At 43.8% G+C, this 23,398-nt stretch overlaps 1 protein-coding gene across 26 annotated transcripts in view; it reads left to right on the forward strand.

Annotated features, from left to right (window-relative positions):
* The window catches only part of TCF7L2 (transcription factor 7 like 2), a gene marked incomplete at its 3' end in the record, with an annotated part of 199,458 nt that overhangs the window by 3,563 nt on the left and 172,497 nt on the right, over positions 1-23,398 (forward strand). For 11 of the 26 annotated variants that reach the window (XM_079708652.1, XM_079708642.1, XM_079708650.1 and 8 more), the window contains exon 4: positions 9,388-9,456. The exons of the other annotated variants lie outside the window; for them this stretch is intronic. In XM_079708652.1, coding sequence (XP_079564778.1) covers positions 9,388-9,456 — 69 coding nt within the window. The remainder of the gene's footprint in view (positions 1-9,387; positions 9,457-23,398) is intronic. 26 annotated transcript variants of the gene reach the window in all.

Below are 23,398 nucleotides of genomic sequence, written 5' to 3' on the forward strand. Positions count from 1 at the left end.
GTGTTTTTGAGGGCAAGGTGTAAAGACAAATTAGCTGTATGTTCTATTCTCTTCCGGACCCTCCTTGGTGGTGGTGTTCTTTTGCTACATTTTCTGTTAACTTACGAGTGTACCTGTAAGCAGTTGCATCCTTTAAAAAGCAAACTCTTTGGATTCCTGATGTCTGCTTTTCTTTTTAAGAACGTAAAGAATTAAGGAGTATCATTAAATGGGCTTATGATGAATAATATTTTATCTCAAGAATAATGCTTTAATTGCTGGAGACGCCATAAAGCTTGATAGTAATAATTTTATTTTAAAATGACAAAAGATTTCTGCATCACATTAATTTAGCCTTTGATACAGTAAAAGGAACAGCTTTTAAAAAGACTCGAATACAAAAAAGCATTAAGGTGAGAGGTCTGGCTGGGTAGACGGGAGGTGATAGAAGTGCAAATATTAGAATTGTGGTAACATTTGTATATACCAAAGGTAAGAATACTGTTACCATATTAAAGTAGATAGGAAAGAGTAGTTTTACATTTCTTTTTCCCTCCTGCCAAATGAGAATATGGGATACGGTGGCCGAAATTCCAGTTAGGTTTGAAATTCTTTTTAAGGGGTTGATTATTAGAGCTTTCGCATCTTCTTTGATCCAAAGTTGTTTGCTTTTCAGCTGAAGCTGTTTGCTACTAGGTTGAACAAATAAATAAGCAGCATCTTGAATTCATTTTTGAACTTGGAATCCAGCATTTAAAGGAAACCAAGAGGGGCCTATTATTCATTGGGGTTTTATTTAGCCGGGCAGCAACTTCTCTTTCTGCCTGGTGAAAAATGGATGTTTTCTCCTCGCTCAAACAGCATAATCCTTTCTAATACAAAAGATTTAGACCTCGGAGTGTGAAGGGTTAATAGTGGTCCTTCCCCATTGTCCTCCTACCCCCCACCTTCACCCCTGATTGTTTTGACAACACTTTTCAAAGTGTGACATTCCAAGCCCCTACATAACAATGTAATATTACTGTAATTACACAGGTCATTACATTTTAAATAGAGAACAATAAAATGCTTATCGCCCTGAAAAAGAACAGGTGTTCTTGCCCTTCTTTGGTATTTATGCTAATTGTTTTTCATCTCCTTCAGAAATATTTATGGCAAACATGTTTAGATTTCGGTCTCAATGCAAAGTATTAATTCCGTGCTAATCTTTATAGGTTGGGGTTTAATGTCTGCAGTTTGGATTATGGGCTCAACATTCACCCAATAAGTCATACTTTAATGATTATAAATTTAATATGCCAGTGCTTTGCAGTTTGTTGAAGTGAAAGCTTTCTGAAATCCCAGAAACAAACTATGAGGCAGTCGGGAGCCTGGAGTGTTTATCTGGAAGAAGTGTTTTTGGAAACTTTTGACTGCTGAAGGGAAGTAGCTTTCACTGATGCCCCCTATCTGATTGAGAAAAGGTTTGGAGGAAAACAATCCCCGCTATGGCTAGGAGTTTTCCACCTTGATTTTAATTTTACTGATATGGATTTCATTTAGGGTCCCTGCTGGAAGCTGGTCAGCTTTCTGTTTCTTAGCAAGCTGTGAAAAAGTTACAGGAAGGTTTCCGGGGGCTGGCAGATCAAGAATGCTGTTCTGTTAGCAGCGCAGGATAACTGCAGTTCTGCACGCTATTAAAAAAATATTTGCTTTAGAAAACCAGCATTTTAATAGTTGCACCAGAGGCTGTGCTTTTAAAGATTACAGTAGAAGTCTTTCCAGGTTTTGAACGCCTCCTCACATCCCACGAGGTGCCTGCGTGCATACGAAAAGCGCCTAGATTTCTTGGTGGAGAAATGTTGGTGCAACTTCTCTTACACATGCACAGGGGGTAAACTAGAAGGTATCTAAGAGGATTTTGCATTTTGTCAGATGTTTCACAACAGGGGCCCCCGAATCACATTAAAAATGCACTGCAGAGAAAGGACAGCTGCAGATTTTTGTGTGGACCTGTGTTTCTGGACCATGACTAAAACTCCGAGGACCTTTTCCCCAGCTGTCTGGAAGTTCTGTGGAAGTTGGTTTATTGGCAGTTAAGTCTGAGGCAACCTGGATTTAGCAGAGGCTCTCTCCTACACAGGAAATAGATGACATATTGGGGGGAGGGACAAAACTTCAGGCAAGGAGTGATTTACTCCTTTATTGTTTTTTTAAAACATGGCGTTGCCAAATAAATAAGCACTTTCCAGGGAAGTAGGTGTAAGCTTTTTTAGTCTTGGTGAGTGGAATTAGATAATATCTTTAACCACATTTATAACTGTTTCGAGGTGACACATTTCAGAAGTTTTGAGAAGGAGCGGGGTGAATCAAATTCTTGAGGCTTTTATTTTTGAAGGGGGTGTGTGTTGTGGGCGTCTAAGTTTCTTCTGGCAGTGGATATTGGCAATCGTGTAAGTAAATCTTCAACTCTGACTTATAATTGAGCACCTTTGTGAAGGAAATGGTTAACTTTACAACCAAAGGCAAACTTGCACCTCGACAGGTCTGCTGAAAGAAATGTGCCCCAGTCCTTTGCTGGCAAGCGCCACCGGGTCATAAATCCACAGGCTTTATTTACAGCCCATAACACTTATGAATGTTAAGATATTTGACGCCACGTTGGCCTTATAATATTCAAGGTCCGCAGACACTGGCAGTAGCTCAGATTTCTCTCAGTAATTATAAGCAATGAGATGGGGGTGGGGTGTGGAGAGCCCTTCGCAAAAGCTGCTCTCTCCCCTCCTCTGACCCCCATGCCTACAATCTGAGCTTTACTGAGACAGACACCCCCTCCTCCTTTGGCAGCTGACTTGTACTTTTCCTCCAGGCTATTGTTACACACATTTATAAAGAGCACTTTCAGTAATGGAAATTCAGTTGGGTGGGTGGGAGGGGCTCGGCACAAATGCCTTTTTTCAAAAGCAAAGTTGCTCTAGGTGTTTGCATCTTTTTTCCTTTTCTTCTGGCTTCTCCCTTTTTCCTTTCTTTTTTTTTTTTTTTTTTGAGACCCTCTTGCCTATATTGTGCATATTTCCCAGAATACTTAAAGAAACCTGATACGGGAGACGGGTCTTTAATTTATACGATGTTCCACTGAGCTGGAAGGGAAAATACACACATTGCATAGTGCGCTAGTTAACGTGAGGGTTTAAAAAAAAAAAAAGTGCCATAGAGTGAGGAGAGTTGATTAAAAGAATTAATAGATGAGAAAAAAAATCCAGATTTACCGTGGGAGTGGGAAGGCCATTCATTTGGGGAAAGTGCAGTGGTATCTGGGGGAGGAAGCACAGAAAAGTCGCAGGGGAGGAAGAATAAATGCTTGCCTGAGAAAGATTAGAAAAGTGTAAGAAGATGGGACAGAGATTTGGGCTTGAGGAAATGGCTTGATTGAAATTAGGGATTAGAAGTTTCTTACCGAGAGGTAGAAATACCATGGGTGGGGGGTGGCTATTAACAACTGTATGGCTCTGCTCAGTAAAGACTGGTCGCAATCCACTTTTCACCCAAAGAGCTCTATCCAGCGTCAGATAGTCTTTCATGTAAGTTATTGTGTGAGGAGCTGGGGATGGGGCATCTGTGGTCAAGACCCCGATGTGACAGAGAAGGCCAATTATCCTCCTGATTTTAATTCATTCTTAAAAAAGTGGGCTTTCTAGTGTGTGTGTTACAAACTGACCACCTGGTAAAGGGGGAGTGGGATTCTGAGGTGTGTGGGTAACTGTTGAGGGGGGTAGGAGCTGATGGCGCTGTCCTTGCTGGCCGGATCCTTCCTTCCATCCAACCCAGACTTCAAGACAGAGGCTGAAAGGTTTTATTTTCTAATCAATGGAATGCAGAAACTTACTAGCCCTCAGGGACAGATATGAATCCCTTAACAGCTCATTACAAAGATGGGGCTGTGGGATCTTTGAGCGGGTTATCAGCCCTGGTGTTCTTCGGTTTTCCCAGGATAGGTTTTTTCTTCCTTGGGCACATCTGATTTCAGGCTGGTAATTCGTCTGTAATATTTTATTCTTTTCTTGTTTTTTTTTTTTTTTTTTTTTCGTCATGAAGTAGCCCCAAACAGCTCGATCTACAGGGGGAAGGAATGGTTACTAGTGGGATCAGCTCTGAAGGAGTTAAAATTGCTTGCTAAAGTTTGGCATCATGAAAATAAATTTGAGGCCTGGTAGACATTAGTAAGGCACAGCACATTTACAGAGCTTAATTAGTACGAACTGTAATTGTTCATGGTCTGCCAGAAGAAGTAATGTTCAGGAAAAGTGGAGTCCTTCTCTTGCAGTCTTTAGTTTGAAACCGATAAATCACTTGCATATTTGTGTAGTGATTCAAATGGAGCTAAGACCTCTCCCATCCCAACATGTGGTAAATTGTAAAGTCAATGAATTGCAGATGTAGGCTACAGTGAGATTCTCTAAGAAAATGCAGAATGAATGGGAAAGAGTGATGCTATAAATATTTACTGAGACGATAACTAGGTTCTTGCGTGCTGGACCAATTATGATGAACTAAATATATTAGCAAAATGCTTAAAAAATCGAGAGGATTTGTGTGGGTCTTTGGGTGGGTTGGTTGGTTTGGGAAAGTGAAATAAAAGGCACTATGTTATTGTCGTGTCAGTTTTATTAAGCCTGAATCACAATGGCATACCCAGGGAAGGACACATGAAACCCACATTAATGCAAATTAATTCGTTATGAGTTGCAGCCTGTGACTGCTAAGTGGAGTAATGATGGGGCATCATTTTAAGAGTGTTAGTGTAGCAACTTTTAATGAAAAATGCTGTGTTAGGAACATGTCTCAGCACTTTAGCCCACGTGTTTTTATATGCTGGAAATGTGTTTTGGACAAGAGCAGGAAACTTGCTTCACTTTATTCTCCCCTCCCCCAAACAGTTTAAGAAATGTAATTATGTTTTGATGTTTAAAGAAAATCATCTAATTTTCCCTCAAAAAAACCAATCCAAAAATGCCCATCACCATAACCAAGTTCGACTTCAACTTCTTTCTTTCTATTTTTTTTGCAAGAGACTGCAGCACAAAGTGGAAAAACAATGAATGTAGCATCCCCCCATAGACCTATAGATATAACTTTATTGAAGTGATTCCCCCCCCTTTTTTTTCTTCTTAGAGGATTTTGGTCTCAGGCAGTGTTGCAAGTCAATACTTCTTTCCCCCAGTGTGAGTAGGTGGATGTGTATGAAAGCTGTAAAAGTTAATGATCATTCTCTGACTCATAGCTGATGGTTTCAGGTTGAGGAAAAGAAAAGAAAAAATTAATGAGGGTAAATAGACATTTGATGGAACGTTGAGACAGTAGGAGAGATTGTTCCTGTGTCTAAAGGCATGTGTTTTGTTGCAGCAGAATTTCTGAAGGAGAATGCCAGGAAGTGAAAAGGGGTTGCCTTTGTTAAGTTGTTGCTGTAGGAGGGTACAGATGTTCTGTGTCTGGATCTTTGCAGGAATGTTTAAGCCTCCATACCTAGCAGTCAGTGCTGGCTTTGCCTTCCCTGTGGAAATTAGAAGTCCCCTTGGCATCTTTTAAGGGGGCGGGCAGGCACCCAAAGGCCTGGTCAGAAGTTTATTTCCCACTAAATGTAAGAGGCTCCCAGCATAGGGCTGGGGGTGCTATGTCTCTGTCCTGCAAAATGACTGGTGACTTAAGAAAAAGTCTTAGATATTTAAGCCTCTATTCTGCCTTTTATGCTAATGACATGGAAATTAAACTTCAAGTGCCTCACGGTGATAGCTACAGGGGAGAGGAAGGTGGACCAAAAAATCCCCCAAACCAAAACCGTTTAGGAAATGAATCTGAATTTCTTCTTCTTCTTCTTTTTTTTTTTTAAATAGAAAGCTTGGTGATTCATAAAACTGGAAATAAAGCAAATGCTCCCCGCTCTTCCCAATTTAGTGGAATGAATAGGCATACAAAATTAATCTTCATCCTACTGGAAGTTTGAAACCCAGTGTAGTGTTTCAATTCTTTTAGTCGCCTTTGAGGATGAGATCTCTGTGATTGCAAAAGCTGTTTCCCTTTTCTCCCATCTCTGGGTATCTCTGATGTCTTGTATCTGAAACATCAAATTTAGGGCCAGTAGTAGTGATTAGAAATGAAATGAGAGAAATCAAGATAGGATTTCTTGTTAAGGGAGGTGGTTGATCATAAAATGTTGGTTTTTGAATTGCTGGAAAATGTAGGCAAGGCTGTGCTGAGCACCACCGCATCTCCATGGCTCTTCCTCCGGACCAGAGGGGGCTGGGTCACAGTCACCGGGAGGTGTTCGAATGGGTGGTTGGGTGGGCTTGGCCACTGTAAACAAGCACACAGGAAGGGAAGGTTTGTTTTGTTGAGAGTTTCACAGGAAGGCATGACATGAAAAGTACCTTGGAGTTCTCATTCGGTGCTGCTTCAAGGTGCCTGGGGAGGGGCGGGGCAGGGGAACCACGTTGAGGGTGTGCTGCGGACCCAGGGTACAAGAGCCACAGTTGCTGGATGCGGAAATGACGCGCAGTGCTGCAGGTGGCCAAAGAGCAGGGGTGGTCCCAAGAGTCCAGGCCTGGGGGAACCTGGTTCTTGAACTCAGATGAGCCTTAGATCGCCACCTAAGATCTCTCAAGCGCCCCATATCTTCCAAAAGCAAGCAAACAAACAAAAGCACAAAGGGCCAACCCTCTCTGGTTCTTTCTTCTAGCTTTTTACGGAGATATAAATAAATTATTGTTCCAGTTTAGAATGCCAAGTTTTTACTGGGTCCTTGTATTTTATGTTTGTCTTAAAAAGCTAGACTATAATGAACAAGGCATCTCTGTGTTTTACAGGGATGGAAAAAGCAGTATTTAAAGGGTGTGTTTTAGAAAGGAGTATTTGGGAAAAGAGGGGGTGGGAACCCAAAGGAGAAACGAGAAAATTGTAAGTCTTCGTCGCTGTTGCTGGGGGGAAGTTTAAGCTCAAAATCTCTCCAACACAGTGGGTACTGGCTGGGAGTGAAGAGCTGATTGGAGCTTGTACTGTGTGGAGTTATGAGCTGGTGGCAGTTATTCTGTGTGCCTGGATACCTGAGGAGGGGAGTTGCATTACTTGGGGATGTTAGATTGGTGTGTGTGAAGGTGAAAGTAACTTTGTCCTACCAGATTCTTAAGGACCTTGCAGCTGCATTTTTACTGTCTTAATTGTAGCATTCTCTCTGGGGTTGTGTTGTTGTTTGGGTGGTGATGAACATGAGGATTAAGTGTGGAACCGGACAAATGGAAATTGAATTTGGATTAGCCACAGTTTCATTAATTTATTGAGAAGGCCGTGATTATATGAAATTTTGTTTCCACGACGTTTACTTCGTTATCAGGTGTCCATTCGATTTTAATTGATGATAGGAGATTTCTGTGGTTACCCTGAGTGCAAGATTGCCTTAGGGCTCCGCAAGGTTTGTGGGAAGAAAAGCTTGGACAAGTTTCCATTAAACTCTGAATCAGGCAGTTGGAAAATCGCAGCATAAAACCGGCTGAAAAGGGGGACGAGGTTTTAGTGTTGCCTTCTCTCCTGAGCAGGGGAGTCCCCCGCTCCGACAAGAGCTGCTCTCAGCCAAGAATTCCAAACTCGCAGAGGAACCTATCCCCCGCACAAAAGTTGTTTTAACACAATGCAGAATTGTCACAGTAATTAGTGCGATCTCCGCTTACTGACTGGCAGTTTTCACAAAAAGGACAGGGGGGCCAAGGGGGCAAATTCATCTGTCTTTTTCAGTGACTCACTTTGGATGAACTGCTCCTGAGTGTGTGTCTGCGGGGGGGTTGGGGGGGTGCTGTGTGCGTAGGGGGCTTATCTCAGTGGCTCAGCCTTTATCTTTTGTTGTTTTAGGGAGTGTGATTCATTACTCTGCTTTGACAGGTAAAGGAATATATATATATTTGGCCCACCTTTATTGTGCCCCCTTTTAACTTTGATTAGTATTGTTTGGGAACAAGCCGACTCCTAATATATGTACAGGCAGTGTGTTTTTGTTTGTTCACTTGGGGCAGATACAGTGATCTCAGAACCCACTATATCCCCAACTGGGAACAGTACAGCCTTATCCCATGAGCAGTGTGCATTTAGGCTATTTAAAAAATTTCATTACTACTGGGTTGCGTTTAGTTTGAGTTGGTTCAGAAGTTCTTATGTGAATTTCTTTTTTTCCCCCCCAAAATAAAAACCTGTATAAACTGAATAATTTTTCTTGCAGGGAGCAAGATACAAAATAATGGGGTCTAAAGAACTGCTCTACAGGAAGGTTCTGGTAATAGTAATCGTACAGTGGTAGTAATGGCAATAGTTTGCTATAGTAATACAGATCTGTGTTTGGAAATGCCTATTGCTGAGAGGGAGATGGGCAGGGGTTTCATAGGACCGTGTGATTCTTCATCATTTGTTCGTTTATGGCCAATTAAAATGCATTTTCAGATATTGTTGAGATCTTTTAGTGTTTGTTGTATTGTTTATAAAATAAGTCAGCAGATGGTGTTTGTTTTCCCAGTTGGTAGCAGCCCAAGATTAATAAGTACTATTTGGGAAAAGAAGAATTTGGAGAGGCCTCTTGGTATTCCTTTTTATTTGGGGCTACCCGTCTCTTTAATGGTAGATCTATAGGGCTTCAGAGGGAAAGGCCCAGGAGAGACTTTAGCCTTCTGCTGTGGAGAGTCTGGGTGAACCAGGGATGTACCTTCACCCAGGGGCCCCCAAATAGGTGGTCTTTAGAAAACTCAGTGGCTCTTTGGCACTGGTTGGCCCCTTCTTTGGGGAAGTGTGGATTCCTAGAGTGCGTGCGGGCTGCAGAGCTGTCCTGAGCCGTCCTGGGACTGATAGCTTAGTCATTGTGAAAGAATGTATAAGGCATCGAGTGGCCCCTGAATTCTGCCTGCCACATTTGTTTTCCCCCAAATAGAATTGTGTTTTAGGGTGAGAGCCTAGTTCTTAGAACTCTGGGGGGCTTGTACCTTTGCAGTCTTGTGGCTTCTCACATCCTTTCTCTCCCAGTCTTTCCCTCTTGCCTGCGTGTCGCAATTCTGATGATGTCGCAGCACACAGTTAATTTTTCTGCAGCATCTTGCTCAGCACACTGGCTTCCTTTATGTCTTAATGGGTGTCCGTCTTTCCTTTTCATGTCATTGATCCTCGCTCCTGGCCCCCTCCACCCCCCTTTTGCTTATTGAATAGGTGTTTTTTTATTTTTTAAACTTTAGATTATTATGAGCATCTTATTTATAGCAACAAGTAAAAATACAGAGGTCTTGATTGAATGCCAAGGCTGCAGTTCAATCTAGGAAGGTTTGTCTGCTATTCATAAACTGCTTAAGATGTTTTCTTGTAGTTTGTGACATAAGCAGAACGCTTTGATTTGGTTTCTTTCTACAGCTCTATTTTCAGTCCGGGAGCACACATTACTCTGCGTACAAAACGATTGAACACCAGATTGCAATTCAGGTAGGACATGCAAGAGATCCCGAAGCTTGATTTGTCAATGTGTAGGTCTCTTGTGTCTCTTATTCTCCACCCCTCCCCCTGACCTAGGTGATGATGATGGTGGTGATGATGGCCGCGTGGTTGTGGTTGATTCTTCGGGGGAGGTTGGAAGCAAAGAAGAAACAAGAGCAGAAGAAATGCTGCTAAAATGATTTAAAGATAGGGAAAGAAGGAGAAGCCTGTGTCTTTTTGTTAAGAGCATCTTGATCAGGCATGATGGGCCCACAGACCCCCTAGCTTGGCTACTGTTTTTTTGCTTCAGGAGGGGTCTTAAATTGGGAGTCACATGAGGTGACAGAATGTGAATGGGAAGAATTAAGGGGGGTGAGATAGGAGAGGAGGCTGTGGGACAGCCAGAGAGTTGTTTCCGGTGGATCAAAATCATGTTAAGTGGTGCTAAGAATATCACTTTTGACCTGATTGTTCTGAAATGTTGATTTCTCTCGGACTTGTTGATACATGACACTGGAAGTGCTGGGAGGGAAAGGCGACGGATCCCAGCTTCTGATGAGTGTCCTGTTTCCTGCTCACGTAGTACTTCCATTCTCTTAAATCCAAAGGCTAAACAAATCACAGACTAATATAGACTCAGAGCTGAACTGATGCCAACGGAGTGCAGTAGTGGAGGGAGAGCAGACTAATACGATTTTCGTCTGTCTGCCTGGCCTGGCCAGGATGGATGGACCTCATGGTGTAACTAATGGTGCCGAAACTTCTTGAGTCTTCTGCTTCTGGGTTAACCCTTCAAGGGGAGGCTTTTGAAACCTGCTGTTGGGGCATTCAAGTCTGGCTCTGGGGTCTTCTCTCCTTGGAAGCTGGTGTCGCTTGGTTATATCATTTCCGTTCTTCCCTTGCTCCCTTTCTTGCGGTTAGCCCTTGCAGATAACTTGTGTGTGTGTATGTGGTCCACAGCCATATCGCATCTTTGTAGCTGTGCTGTTTCAAATCTGCCTCTGTCTGGAGAAGACTTTCCAGTAGCCCTTTGCCCCAGGTACATTGTGAATTATTCCACCAGTGAAAAGTAGGACTCAGCAGACGTTGTTATTCGGTGGAGCCCCTAGTATTTTGTACTCATTTCAAGGTGACAGTAACTTATTTTAAAAATATTTTGAGGGCTTCCCTGGTGGCGCAGTGGTTGAGAGTCCGCCTGCCGATGCAGGGGACACGGGTTCGTGCCCCGGTCCGGGAAGATCCCACATGCCGCGGAGCGGCTGGGCCCGAGAGCCATGGCCGCTGAGCCTGCGCGTCCGGAGGCTGTGCTCCGCAACGGGAGAGGCCACAGCAGTGAGAGGCCTGCGTACCGCAAAAAAAAAAAAAAATTTTTTTTGATTCCTTCTGCAGTCGTGCTGCTGGTCCATGTGTGTATTTTAGGGGAAAGTGCGACTCTTGATAATGCTCCTCCACCCCCAGATTATTTCCAAGGCTGGTGGGTTTTTTTGTTTTTGTTTTTGTATTTTTTGGCCGCACTGCACAGCATGTGGGATCTTAGTTCCTCAACCAGGGATCGAACCCGTGCCCCCCCTCCACCCCCCCCCCCAGCATTGGAAGCATGGAGTCTTAACCACTGGACCCCCAGGGAAGTCCCCAAGGCTGGTGTGCTTGCTGGCACTCTCCCTGGGGGACCCTTCTTCCTTTTGATCAACAGCATGGTGAATGTTGCTCCCAGAAAAGGGTATAGACTCAGGGCTTGGTTGGAGAACAAGCCCAAACCCTAACTCTTGATGAATGGATGATGAACAGTGTCCTGAGGCCTGCTGCATCTTGTGGAGGGCTGGAAAATCCTGTTGCCTGGGGTATGGGAATTGTCAAGGTTGAATAGCATCACGATCCCTATCTTGGAGTGGAAAGGCTGGCTGGGGCCATGTCACTGGGAGACCAGCCGAGCCCAGAGTAGCTGTTTTGTGTCTTTACACCCGTTGCTGAAGTGTCCCTTGTTAGGCCGAGCAGTTCGTCTTTCTCCAAACCACCTGGCACAGTGTGGGCTGTGTGAAGCGCTTTCTCAGGAGGGAGATGGAGTAAGTTACAGAGCTCATTGTCTGGAGGACTGAAACCATTACTACTCGTCCATGAACAGGTAGTATTGTTCTCCTCTGCTTCTGTTTGCTAAGGCATGATGCCCATGTGGGCAAACAGAGAGATATTTTATTAGAGACCCAGCACCACCATGCTTTGAGGATTCATTCTCCCCCAGTCTCTGCTACACCAGGATGAGGTCAAAGCCACATGGCATCTAGCTGTAATTTTAGTTTGACCATCCAAGGATAAATGGCGAAACAAAATGAAACGAAAGAAGCAAAGGGGAAAAAAAGAGGAAACCTCAGACACAATAAAATTGTTCCCAAGGCACATGGCAGCTCAGTAGCAATGTGCGGGTGAGAGGAGAGGGTGGCCCTGCTTTGGTGTGGAGGAGAGCGGATGTTTGCCCTCTGCCTCATTCTCCAGTTTAAGGCTTAGATGCAACGTAATTGTCAGGGCAGCATTTTCTTCCCTGGAAATTTAAAACTGTTTAACCTTAATAGGTACAGTGTTTCAATCTGAGCTGAGCTGGTCGCTTTCCTAAGCTATATCCTGAAATAACCTGGAGTAGTATGACACCGTGCATCCCATGAGATTCCTCCCCCCTTCCCTTCCCATCCCTCCTGTAATCTCAGGACTTGGCCAGGTGCAACGTTTATATGAATGGCTTCTGAGTGATTCTCTAGACGTGTCTGTCATGTTCTTCTAAAAGGTTTGGACACAGTATCAATTGATGTGTTGGGATCTTCCCACTTTTGACAATCTCCTAACTCCTCTCAGTTTTGAAAAGACAAGAGCAACACGAAAGCCATATTTTCCCTAAATGGTTAACACAGTATAATTGGAATAAAAATTAAAAGACCTTTTTTTTTCCAAAGACATAGATTTAAAAAAAATATTTATTTTATATTTATTTCTTATTTTTGGCTGCATCGGGTCTTATTTGCAGCACACGGGATCTTCGTGTGGCTCTTGGGCTTCTCTCTAGTTGTGGTGTGCGGGTTTTCTCTCTCTAGTTGTGGCGCACGGACTCCAGAGCACGTGGGTGGCACGCAGGCTCTCTAGATGAGGAGTGTGGGCTCAGTAGTTGTGGCACACGGGATTAGTTGCCCTGCGGCATGTGGGATCTTAGTTCTCCGACCAGGGATCGAACCCGTGTCCCCTGCACAGGAAGGCAGATTCTTTACCACTGGACCACCAGGGAAGTCCCTCAAAGACATAGATATTTAACTCTATTGACTTGTAGAGAGTTTCATTGAGATATAAATACAGCACAGTGCACAGATCCTCAGTGGAGAGATGGATGAACTTTTACTTTTTGTGAACATCCATGAAAGCATCACCCAAATCATTATATAGAATGAGGTTGGAATGCTTTTTCTGTACAGGGCCAGATAATAAGTATTTTAGGCTTTGTAGGCCAAACAATCTCTGTGGCAGCCTCTCAATTCTGCCATTGTGTGTGAAAGCAGCCAAAAATAATACCTACGGGAATAGCTATAGGTATAGCTGGGTCCCAATAAAACTTTATTCATAAAAACAGATAGTGGCTGAATTTGGCTCATAGGCTGTAGTTGGCTGGGCCCCGAAAAGGAGTATTACCAATTCCCCTGGGGTCTCACTTATTCAAAGCTTCCCCCGACTGCTGACAAAAATTCTCACCCTGGATTAGTTTCATCAATCACCATGGATTAGTTTTGCCTGTTTTTTAGCTTCTTAGCAATGGGATTGTGTAGAATATACCGTCTCATGTCTGGCCCTACTTAGCGTTATGTGTGTGTTTCATCCCTGTTATTGCCTGTAGCATAGTTTACTCCTTTTTATTGCCATGTACTATGCCACAGTGCAGGTGTCCTTTCTGTGCTTTTGGATATTTGGATTGCTTCCAGTTTCCTGCTACTATGAGTATAAGGTTATAAGTATAAGGCCCTAGTAACATTCTCACCCACATCTTTTGGAGGAATATGTGTGTTGGATTCTGTTGTTCATACTAGGAGTGGACTGGGAGAGTGATATGTGTGTTTAGCTTGCATCGCCCTTTTGAGAGACTTGAACACTGGATTTCAAATGGTATCTTTTGAAATGCACCAGCATAGTGGTTGTTGGGTGTGTGAGTGGCACACAGGAGGGGGAGCAGTAAAAAGATCTGGGTGGGGGGTTTCCCTGGTGGCGCAGTGGTTGAGGGTCCGCCTGCCGATGCAGGGGACACGGGTTCGTGCCCCGGTCCGGGAGGATCCCACATACCGCGGAGCGGTTGGGCCCGTGAGCCATGGCTGCTGAGCCTGCGCGTCCGGAGCCTGTGCTCCGCAACGGGAGAGGCCACGACAGTGAGAGGCCCGCTCACCGCAAAAAAAAAAAGATCTGGGTGGGATCAGAGGCCAGTTTGCCCAGCTCCAGTGCACGCCCCTTCACGCACGGCTTTGCTTTCTGGCCCCAGTGGGAGCTCCTCCCACTGGGGCCTGTTTCTGGGAACTCCTCCCACTGTCTCCATTAACCCGGAAGAGATCCTGCAGGCTGAGCGCAGAGGTGGACCCACTTTGCAGATGTCTCCCAGGGGTGCCCTGCAGGTGATTGTGGATAAACGTTTAAGCACTATCCCCACTACCTCCCTGAAGAGAGCTCTTCCCACACTCCTTCCAACCCCAAGAGCAGTGTTGGAATCAAGGTCAAGATCCACAGAAGATGTTTCCCTTGGTTTTCAGAAGGGCTACTTCAGAACCAATTAAGCCTTTGTTTTAAGAGTATTTTGGCCAAAGGTTGATGTTTTAACACCAAGTCAGATGTGATTTAGGAAAAAAAAACTCCACACGCAGCAAAAACAAACTGTGTAGACCTTTCTTGGTTGTTTTTCTTTTCAGATGTGAAGTGGTTTGCGTGTGTGTGTCTGTGTGTGCGTGCACAAAGACAGCTAGGAGAGGATCCAGAAGAAATGGACCATTTTATTTGTTTACACAGCTGAGCGGTGGAGATTTTGTAGTGGGTGTTGCTTTCCCTTTCATCCTCAAGGCTGCAAGCTTCCATCTGAGTTCTCTCAGCCCATACCATTCTGCTTGGTCTTAGAACTCATCCGCCATGATTCACTACGGCCTGAGGACCTTCCTCCAGGGCCTGGGTGCTTTGTGGAGCCAGCGAGAGAAGGATACAATTTGGAGAGTGTCCTGTCCCCTCTTGGTCCTTTATTCTTGAATGTGAACTTGACACTGAGTCTTGTCCGAGTCTTAACATTGTTAAGATTCCTGAGGTGCTATGGCTCAGGGTCCATCTCTTTGCCCCAGTAGATCCTTGGTGTTTGTGATAAAAATATCCAGAGAATTGTACCAGCAGGTTTGGGCAGGATGTTTGAGGGTGCCTGGCTTTTCCCTAGTTCATGTTTCAGAGGGTCGTCTCTTGTGTTCTAGGCCCTCCCTTGCTCCACAAGTTCCCTGACCTTTCAGGTTTCGTGAGGGTTTGCTATCTCCAATGAGGAGCAGATCTGGGCTAAGAGGGAGAACGTGCAGAAGCCAGTTCTTCATACAGTTCTTTAGTCCCATCACCAGACTGGCTGTGAGGTTTCATGTCCACTTTCCACAAAGAATGCTGTGTGTGTGTGTGTGTGTGTGTGAGAGAGAGAGAGAGAGAGAGACAGACACAGATGTCATTTCACTAGAGTAGTTTGACAGAGCCTCTGGGTGCTAGTTAACGTATTCAAAAGATTCATTCACTTGCTATAGTGGTGCATTTTAGCCTAACTGTCTAATTTAAGTCCATACCTCAGAATGTTTGTTCATTCATTCAGAGATACTTATTGTGTATCTAGTGTGTGCCAGACCCCTGGGGAGTTCATCAGTGAGCAAAACGTATCAAGGGAGCTTCAGTTTTGGTGATGTTTTGGATGCTGATTTATAAGCACCCCACCCCCCTTTGTCTGACTCAGTAGGTTTTGGATACAGTCCGGGAGTTTTCATTTTTAATCAGGGTTCTGATTTTTGCCTACTGGAGTTTTGGAATTGTTGCCCCAGAAGCTTCTGAAATCAGTCAATTGATCACTTATCGGCTGCTCAGTCATTTTCGCTTGCTGAGTAAAAATTAAGGGCTGGCCAAGTACTTGAGGGGGATAACTTTTTCTCATTTTGAGTGAGAAACTAGACTGCCCTTAGGTTCTGATGAGGTTTTTTTTTTTTTTTTTTTTTTTTGTCTTTTGCGGGACAAAGGCCTCTCACTGCTGTGGGCCCTCCCGTTTGGGAGCACAGGCTCCAGACGTGCAGGCTCAGCTGCCATGGCTCACGGGCCCAGCCGCTCCGCGGCATGTGGAATCTTCCTGGACTGGGGCACGAACCCGCGTCCCCTGCGTCAGCAGGCGGACTGTCAACCACTGCGCCACCGGGGAAGCCCTCTGATGAGCTTTTGAGGCCTTTCCTTCTCCCTGGTTATGGGAGGAGAGCCAGATACTTTTGTAAGGCTCAAGAAGAGGGATTTCTTTGCTTATGAAAGAGTGGCTTGGGCAGTGATGTGCTTGGTCTTAGGGGTCAGAGGCAATAACAACAGCTGATAGCAGTAGCAGCTTGTGCTCATTGAATTCTCCCAACGCGTTGGGTCTGGTGTTAAGTGCTGTATGTGAATTCTTTATTGATTCTTCATAACAACGCAGAAGGAAACCCAAATGGTGTAGCTACTCTTACCACCATTATCCCCATTTTGTGAGTCAGGAAATGGAGACTCAAATACGCAAGATATTTTGCACATGGTCAAGGAATTAGGATTCAAAACTGGGCTGGAGAGAGGCTGTACTACACAGCCTCATGCTGACTACTGTCTGCTCAGAATATAAGCTCAGCAGGGTCTGGGGGTTCTTAAAGCAATGGCGACTAACCAGCTCTCTGGGGTCTATACAAAAGAATCACCTGGGAGCCGCTCAAAAATACAGAATCCTGGGTTTTAACCCCTTGGAGATCCTCATTCCTCAGGACTAGGTCTATGTTTCACAGCTTTGAGCAAGCATCACCTAGAAAGTGCCTGGTGGGTTTGTTGAGATGCACATTTGTGGCCCCACCAGAGTTTCAGGTTCTGGGTAGATCCCGCCATTTGCAGCTTTAACAAATTTTCAGGTAATATTGACGCCGCTTCTGTGGCGACGGCACAGAACCTTTGAGAACCGGTAGGCAAGGGCAGTATTTCCCAACTCTGGCTGCACATTACAATCCCCAGGGGAGCATTAAAGACAATGCACCGGCCGGGGGGGATGCTGGAATCTGAACCCCGTCCCACTCTGGATGATTCTGGTGCATGTAGCTTCATGAGAACAACTGCTGTAAAATCTTTTGTTTGTTGGCGTATTTTGGCTTGACTCTTTCCCTGGGGGAGAAGAGACTGGTTGCATTCGGAGTTCTAAAGGATGTCTGTTCAGTGGTAGGAGTCTCTCTTTTGAGAGCATTTCTTTAACAGGTGATCTCAGTGATGGTCACTGTCCCCTGAGTTAGTACCAGTGTGAGAAGGGGGGACTCTGCTGTCATATGCAGGGGGCTGTGGGACCCTGAGGCTGAGGGGCCTGGCAATCTAAATGCTGTTCACACTTCCCTGTGCTGTGAAAATGCAGATGTGGGATCAGTAGTTCCAGGCTGGGGCCTGAGATTCCGCCTTTCTGACTCACTCCCAAGGGATGCTGATGCTCTTGGGCCCCAGAACACTCTTGGAGTGGAGCAAAGGTAGAGTCCGTTTTGAAAGGCAAGGAAACTGAGGAGCAAAGAGGCGAATTGGTTTGTCTGAGGTCCCACCACTTGGTGGAAACAGGGCTGCGACAAGAAGCCAGGAGTCCTGTTTGGCTTAACGTCCATCTTTCAAGGAGAAGTTATCCTCTTGTCCAAGACAATAGCAGTTGCATTGCATTGGCCAGATAAAATAAAACAATCTCATTTTTACTTACTGGTTTTTAACTTCTGTCTATTCTAATTGTATCATTGTATTTGTATAAGTTGAGATATTTGTATCTTTTCATTCTCCACCATGTTAAGGCACTTGGGGCCCAGCCTGCATGACCTGTAAGAGGGCTGGTGAGGACGCAGAGAAGTTCTGGTGTCTTTGACTAGAACAACCGGAAAGAATGGAAACAACTGTTCTATCAGCCATCTGTGTCCCCCATATGGACCACAGCCAGTAGGTGCAGAGGTCTGGTCTATGGCAGTCAGCTGGTTGTATTTTCTTAGTAACTTCATTTTATTTTATTTTTTATTTATTTATTTTTTGCAGCTATTTATTTATTAAAATTTTTATTTTATGTTGGAGCATAGTTGATTAACAGTGTTGTGTTAGTTTCAGGTGTACAGCAAAATGATTCAGTTATACATATACATGTATCTATTCTTTTTCAAATTCTTTTCCCATTTAAGTTACTACAGAATATTGAGCAGTCTTCCCTGTGTTATACAGTAGGTCCTTGTTGGTTATCTGTTTTAAATGTAGCAGTGTGTACATGTCAGTCCCAAACTCCCGAGCAGTTTGTGGGATCTTAGTTCCCCGACCAGGGATCGAACCTGGGCTCTGTCAGTGAAAGCACTGAGTCCTAACCACTGGACCGCCAGGGAATTCCCAGTAACTTCATTTTATAAGTTGCACTTTATAATAGTATATATATATATATTTTTTTATAAAGTCCCTGAGAATCATGGGGCCTTTTAGCTAAGCACAGACATTTCTGAGTGGGTTATGGCTGACTTTTGCAGGCTTATCAAGCTTAGCATTTAATTTGTTTCTGGAGTTGGGTTTGGTTGCATGGTATCACATCCTGGTCAAACAGATAAGTGGTTGCAATTTGTTTTTAAACAGTTTACCTTGGAATTGCAGCATACTCATCAGTGAAACAGAAGCGGCAGTTGACCATTCTTCCTAAGGGTTCCACCAAAACCCCTGGGTGGTTGGCAGTTTAATATTTTAATGAGTAATACATTGAGATTTAAAAAATACCAGAGTAGGCACAGGTACTATATATTTATTTATCTATGGCATGTTATAAAAAGAAACATTAGAATCAAATATTTGTGGACTCTTTGAAGCATCTTCACAAAACCCTAGTTTTTTGAGGTACCAGCTGGAAAGACACTTGGTTCCACCAGCTTCTATAACGATTGAGGCCTGGACTGGAAATTTGCATGTCTTTGCGGACTGGATGAGATAAGACGGCTTAGTGCAGCTTCTCCACCTCAGCACTATTGACATTTTGGGCCGATGATTCTTTGTTGCACAGGAGACTGTCCTGTGAATGGCAGGATGTTTGCTTAGCTCCAGCCCTGGCCTCTCCCCTCTCCATGCTACTAGCACCCAACAAAAATGTGACAGCCAAAAACGTCTCTAGATCTTGCCAGATGTCCCCCGGGGGGCCCAGACTGCTCCTGGTTGAGAACCACGGGCTTAGTTTTTCAGCTTCAAGTGGGCACCCTGCCACTGAAGCCCTAGGAGCATTACCTTTGCATTTTAAAGGGATTAGGTACAAGAGGAGGTGGGCGGTTCAGCGCATATGCTTCTGGAGTTAGATAACCTGGGTTCAGGTCCAGTTTCTGCCAGTGTCTACCTACTAATTAGGTAAATTAGTTACCTAATTTGTAAAATGGGGGATGATGCTAGTTTCCAGAAGGTTGTTGGGAGATGAAATGAGATGAGGTCTGTGATGAGGTGGGTAGGGCAGTGGCATGCTGCTTGATAAATATAAGCAGCTGTTTTTAACCACTGAGAACTATGTGAAGTACTCATTTGTAGATTTCAGATCAGCCTTATTCCGTCATGCATTGTATATTTTTTATTTCCTGTCAAGAACACCACACATGATAAATTTGATGACGTGGACTATCTTTGCTGAGTAGCAAAGATTTATGAGTCCTGTTGGTTGCTGTTTGCATTTCTCTTATGTCACTTGAAAATCCTGCCTAGTCCTTGTAACATTTGACTAGAATGTAAGCTCTTCTGAGGTGTGTCTTACTCATCTTTGTATCCTTAGAGCACTGTGCAGGAATGCCTGGGACATAGTAGGTATACAGCAGGGGTGTGGATGTGTTTAAATACTGTATACTGTGGGCAGAAAGGGAGCAGAGAACATAAGTTTGCATTTTTTTCATACTAACCTCTTTCGTAACATGAGAGGCCAATAAGTATATTTTTCTGATACTCAACCAAATAATTTGAGATAGGCCTTCAATCCCCGTGTAAACTTAATATTCTTTCCCAGGTATCTCATACTTTGATTTCAGCTCTCCTTCAGTGCATGAATTTGTACCCTGTCTTAATGACTATGGCACTGCTCAAACAATGCATAACCATAGTTGGACTGGTTTATATTTATGTGATTATCTTCTAATTTTCAAGATGCTTGGAGGTTAGTTGGTTTTTAAAAGAAATATTAGCTTTTTGTTTTTCTTTAAATGACAAGTAGTGTTACCCATTGGATTATAACATTTTCTCCGACTTTGACAACTGTCATTAATTCCTGCAGGGGACTTACCAAAAAAAAAAATTTAAGCACTTTCCTACTTGTAGATGGATGAGCCTTCACAAGCAAATTCATTCCTTTCTATTCCCAAACCTTGTGCCTCCTTGAATTTTGAGGTTGAGATGAAGCACTAGAATAAAAAACATTGGTTGACAGTCAGAAATTGTCCAAGGCTTGAAAATGGATGTGTGTGTGTGGTTGTAGCCCATCCTGGGGCGGTGGTGGGGGACTAGAGGATTCTTTTCACCAGAGCTTTGGCGAGGCTGCCCCATAGGGAAGATAGTCTTGTGTCAATAGTTTTTAAGTTGATTCAGTAAGCACTGTTGATGATTGAAATTGAAGAATTGTGAAGACAATTCATCTTGAGGAACACAGAGCCGGGAGTATGAGCCGGGCTGCTGGGAGCAGACATTGACATACGGGCCGTCATCAAACTAATTGTTGTTTGAATTACCTGTTATGATCCGATGACAAATCTGCCTTGCTCCTGCCACTGGAGCAGAAAATGTAGCTTGAATTGGCGTGATGTTAGCAAGTGTAAACTGTACTTCAACAAGATGGATAAACCCAATTATGGGGCAGACCTGTAGAGAGAAAATCCATTTAAATCTCGTAATGTTAAGCAGAGCTGTGTTTAATTCATTTGGACCAATTTGGGAATGATGTATGAGTGTTGGTGAACATTAGTCAACGGGGGGGACCACTTGGAGGGAAGGGATGCGTTGATGCTGCTAGCCACTTGGGGAGGCATCTGGGGTGTCGTCTCAGCAGCCTGCACTAATGGCGGGGAAAGGCAGAAATGACAAAACGATGTACTGGCCGCCGTCAGGAGAGCAGCACTGTGTAAATGAACCAATAAGGAAAACATATGAAGCAGAAATGCTTTTGCCTAAATGCTGCTGACAGTCCAAAATCTATAGGAAACTCGAGGGTCTTCTTCTGTGTTTCCAGCTCCCCAATAGCCTTGTGGGTTTTTCCAGGCCTTGTAGTAGGAAGCCTAGAAAATGCTCTTTCTATTTCCTTAAGGATGATTTAAGAGAGAGGGAGAGAGAGAGAGAGAGAGAGGGGAAAGGGACAGCTAAGTTTAAATTGATCATCTTGGGGCGTTTGATTCTCTACTGGAAAGCAGTTAAGAGGGCATTATTATTCTGAAATACATATATTATGCATATTTGGAAGAGAGTTTGGAAGGTCTTATCTATTTAAAGTTTTCTATTGTTCTTTAATAGCTGTTGAGGGGTGACCCAGCTTTGTATGTATTCAATAGTAGGTGCTCAGTATATACTGATGAGGTGAATGGCAACATTGAACTTTAGAGAGGTAACTTTCGGAGCTAAATACTGGTGTTTACACAACTCAAACTCATTAGGATCTATATGGACCTTGTATTCTAGATTCATCCAGTAGTTTGCATTCCTGGGAATTTTATGATTTTCATCTAAAAATTTCTGGTTTTACTCCCCCCCCATTTCTATAGTGTTGGTTTGGTCCAGGATGTTCTTAGAAGACTCTAGTTTCCTTTTGTTTTGGGAGGAGCTGGTAAAGCCTGCCATTGAGTTGCTACTGTTTTTTGTTTTTGTTTTTTGGGGTTTTTTTTTTTTGCGGTGCGCGGGCCTCTCACTGTCGTGGCCTCTCCCGCTGCGGAGCACAGGCTCCGGACGCGCAGGCTCAGCGGCCATGGCTCACGGGCCCGGCGGCTCCGCGGCATGTGGGATCCTCCCGGACCGGGGCACGAACCCGCGTCCCCTGCATCGGCAGGCGGACTCTCAACCACTGCGCCACCAGGGAAGCCCGAGTCGTTACTGTTTGGTTTTTCTCTTTCGGTTTTGGGGTTTTCTTGTTTCTTTTCTTTTGTGGAGCGGACTGGACTTGGGCTCTAGGCTTGTTCAAAGGAGCATTTGAAAGACTGGAGTGAGTAAGGAGCTTGGCAGTGGACCGCCAAGAAATTCATGGTTGTACAGTCTTGCCCCCAGCCCATAAATCTAACCATTGGGAGTGCTGGTGTAAATGAAGTTTAAAGTCCTAGGAGCTTCTTTCTCAAATTGGGGTACAGTTCATTGTATGGGGTTGTGGTATACATTGAGTGTTCATTCCAGGCAAATCTTTTCTCCCAGAGGCAGATTTATTAGAATTTTACTTTCTGACTTTCTCCAACTCAGTTGAAGAAAGAATCCAGGGATGATAATAAAAAGTTAAGATTTTACAATTAAGGCTCAATACTGAATTCTGAGAATCTGAGTATTCTAGACTAGTTTAGCAGTAGAATTTAGGCAGAACACTTTGAGATAATTTAAACTACCATCTCCACCAAAAACCACCAGCACATTGAAGCCCTCAAGTTGACCCGGCCGTTGGTAGACCTCCCAATCATTTCAGAGCAAGTAATGCAACTAAATGAATTTGGAAGAAACATTGAGATGTGCTTCCAAATCTGAAGGAAGAACTTTGCACTGAAAGAGGGAGCATCCCTTGTGTTCCATGGGTTTTGTTGGGGCTCTGTCTGGTTTGTCTCGAAAGTGCTTTCAAGATTTATACTCCTGGGGGTGGGGTATAGACAATGTGCACTGGGCAGGCAATGAGTAAGGGGGTTTTTGGAAAACAAACTCTTAAGGAAAAGAAAGCATCTACTTTCTGGGTAGAATGGCCTATTCGTGCTAGGAGTATGTCTTTTCAGGGTCCAGGAGGGGTGCTTTCTTGATTAACTTGTCCCTTTCTGGTCTTGGAACAGGGCTGAAATCTGGCAGTCATGTGTGCAAAGAGGCATTTTTGTCCTTTTGATTAGATCCTCAGATATACATATATAGTAGAAGACCTAGGAATACTTAAAATATGATACAAAAATGAAATAGATAATATCAACTCTTGAGCTTAAAATAAGTTATTTTCTGTAGAATTAAAAAATAATTAGCTTCCTTATGGTATCAAGTTCTAGATAAGGGATTAATTGATGTATGGAATCTATAAGACAATTCAGAAGATGTTTCAGGAATCACAAAGGTCTGAATTTGGTTCTTATCCTTAAAATCAAAAGCAAACCTCTCTTCTTCCCTCCTCCTGGTCTTCAGTTGCTTAGTTAGGACTGAAGAAGCCAAGAATTTTCCTGTTAATTAAAAAAAAAAAAACCTCACTGACCCAACGTAGGCAGGCATTTTTTTTGTGAAAGAGAACTTAAAGGAAGGTTCAAAAATGTCCCCAAGCTCAAAAGGAGGTGTTTCCCAAGCCACCACCATGCTTTGTGTACCCGATTTTGTTTTGTGTTGTCTTAAAAAACTTGTCACTTGTCATATTTTCACAATGGTGAGTGAAAGCAGTTGACAAATGTCACAGAAGACCTGATGTGTGAAGCCATTTCTGTCTGAAGAATTGGCACTCAGGGCCTGAATTCTGGAGGAAAAAGCTTCAGTCACATGGTAGACCCTCTTTCCTTGGAAGAGG

The sequence above is a fragment of the Hyperoodon ampullatus genome (assembly GCF_949752795.1).
Source record: "Hyperoodon ampullatus genome assembly, chromosome: 1".
NCBI lineage: Eukaryota > Metazoa > Chordata > Mammalia > Artiodactyla > Ziphiidae > Hyperoodon > Hyperoodon ampullatus.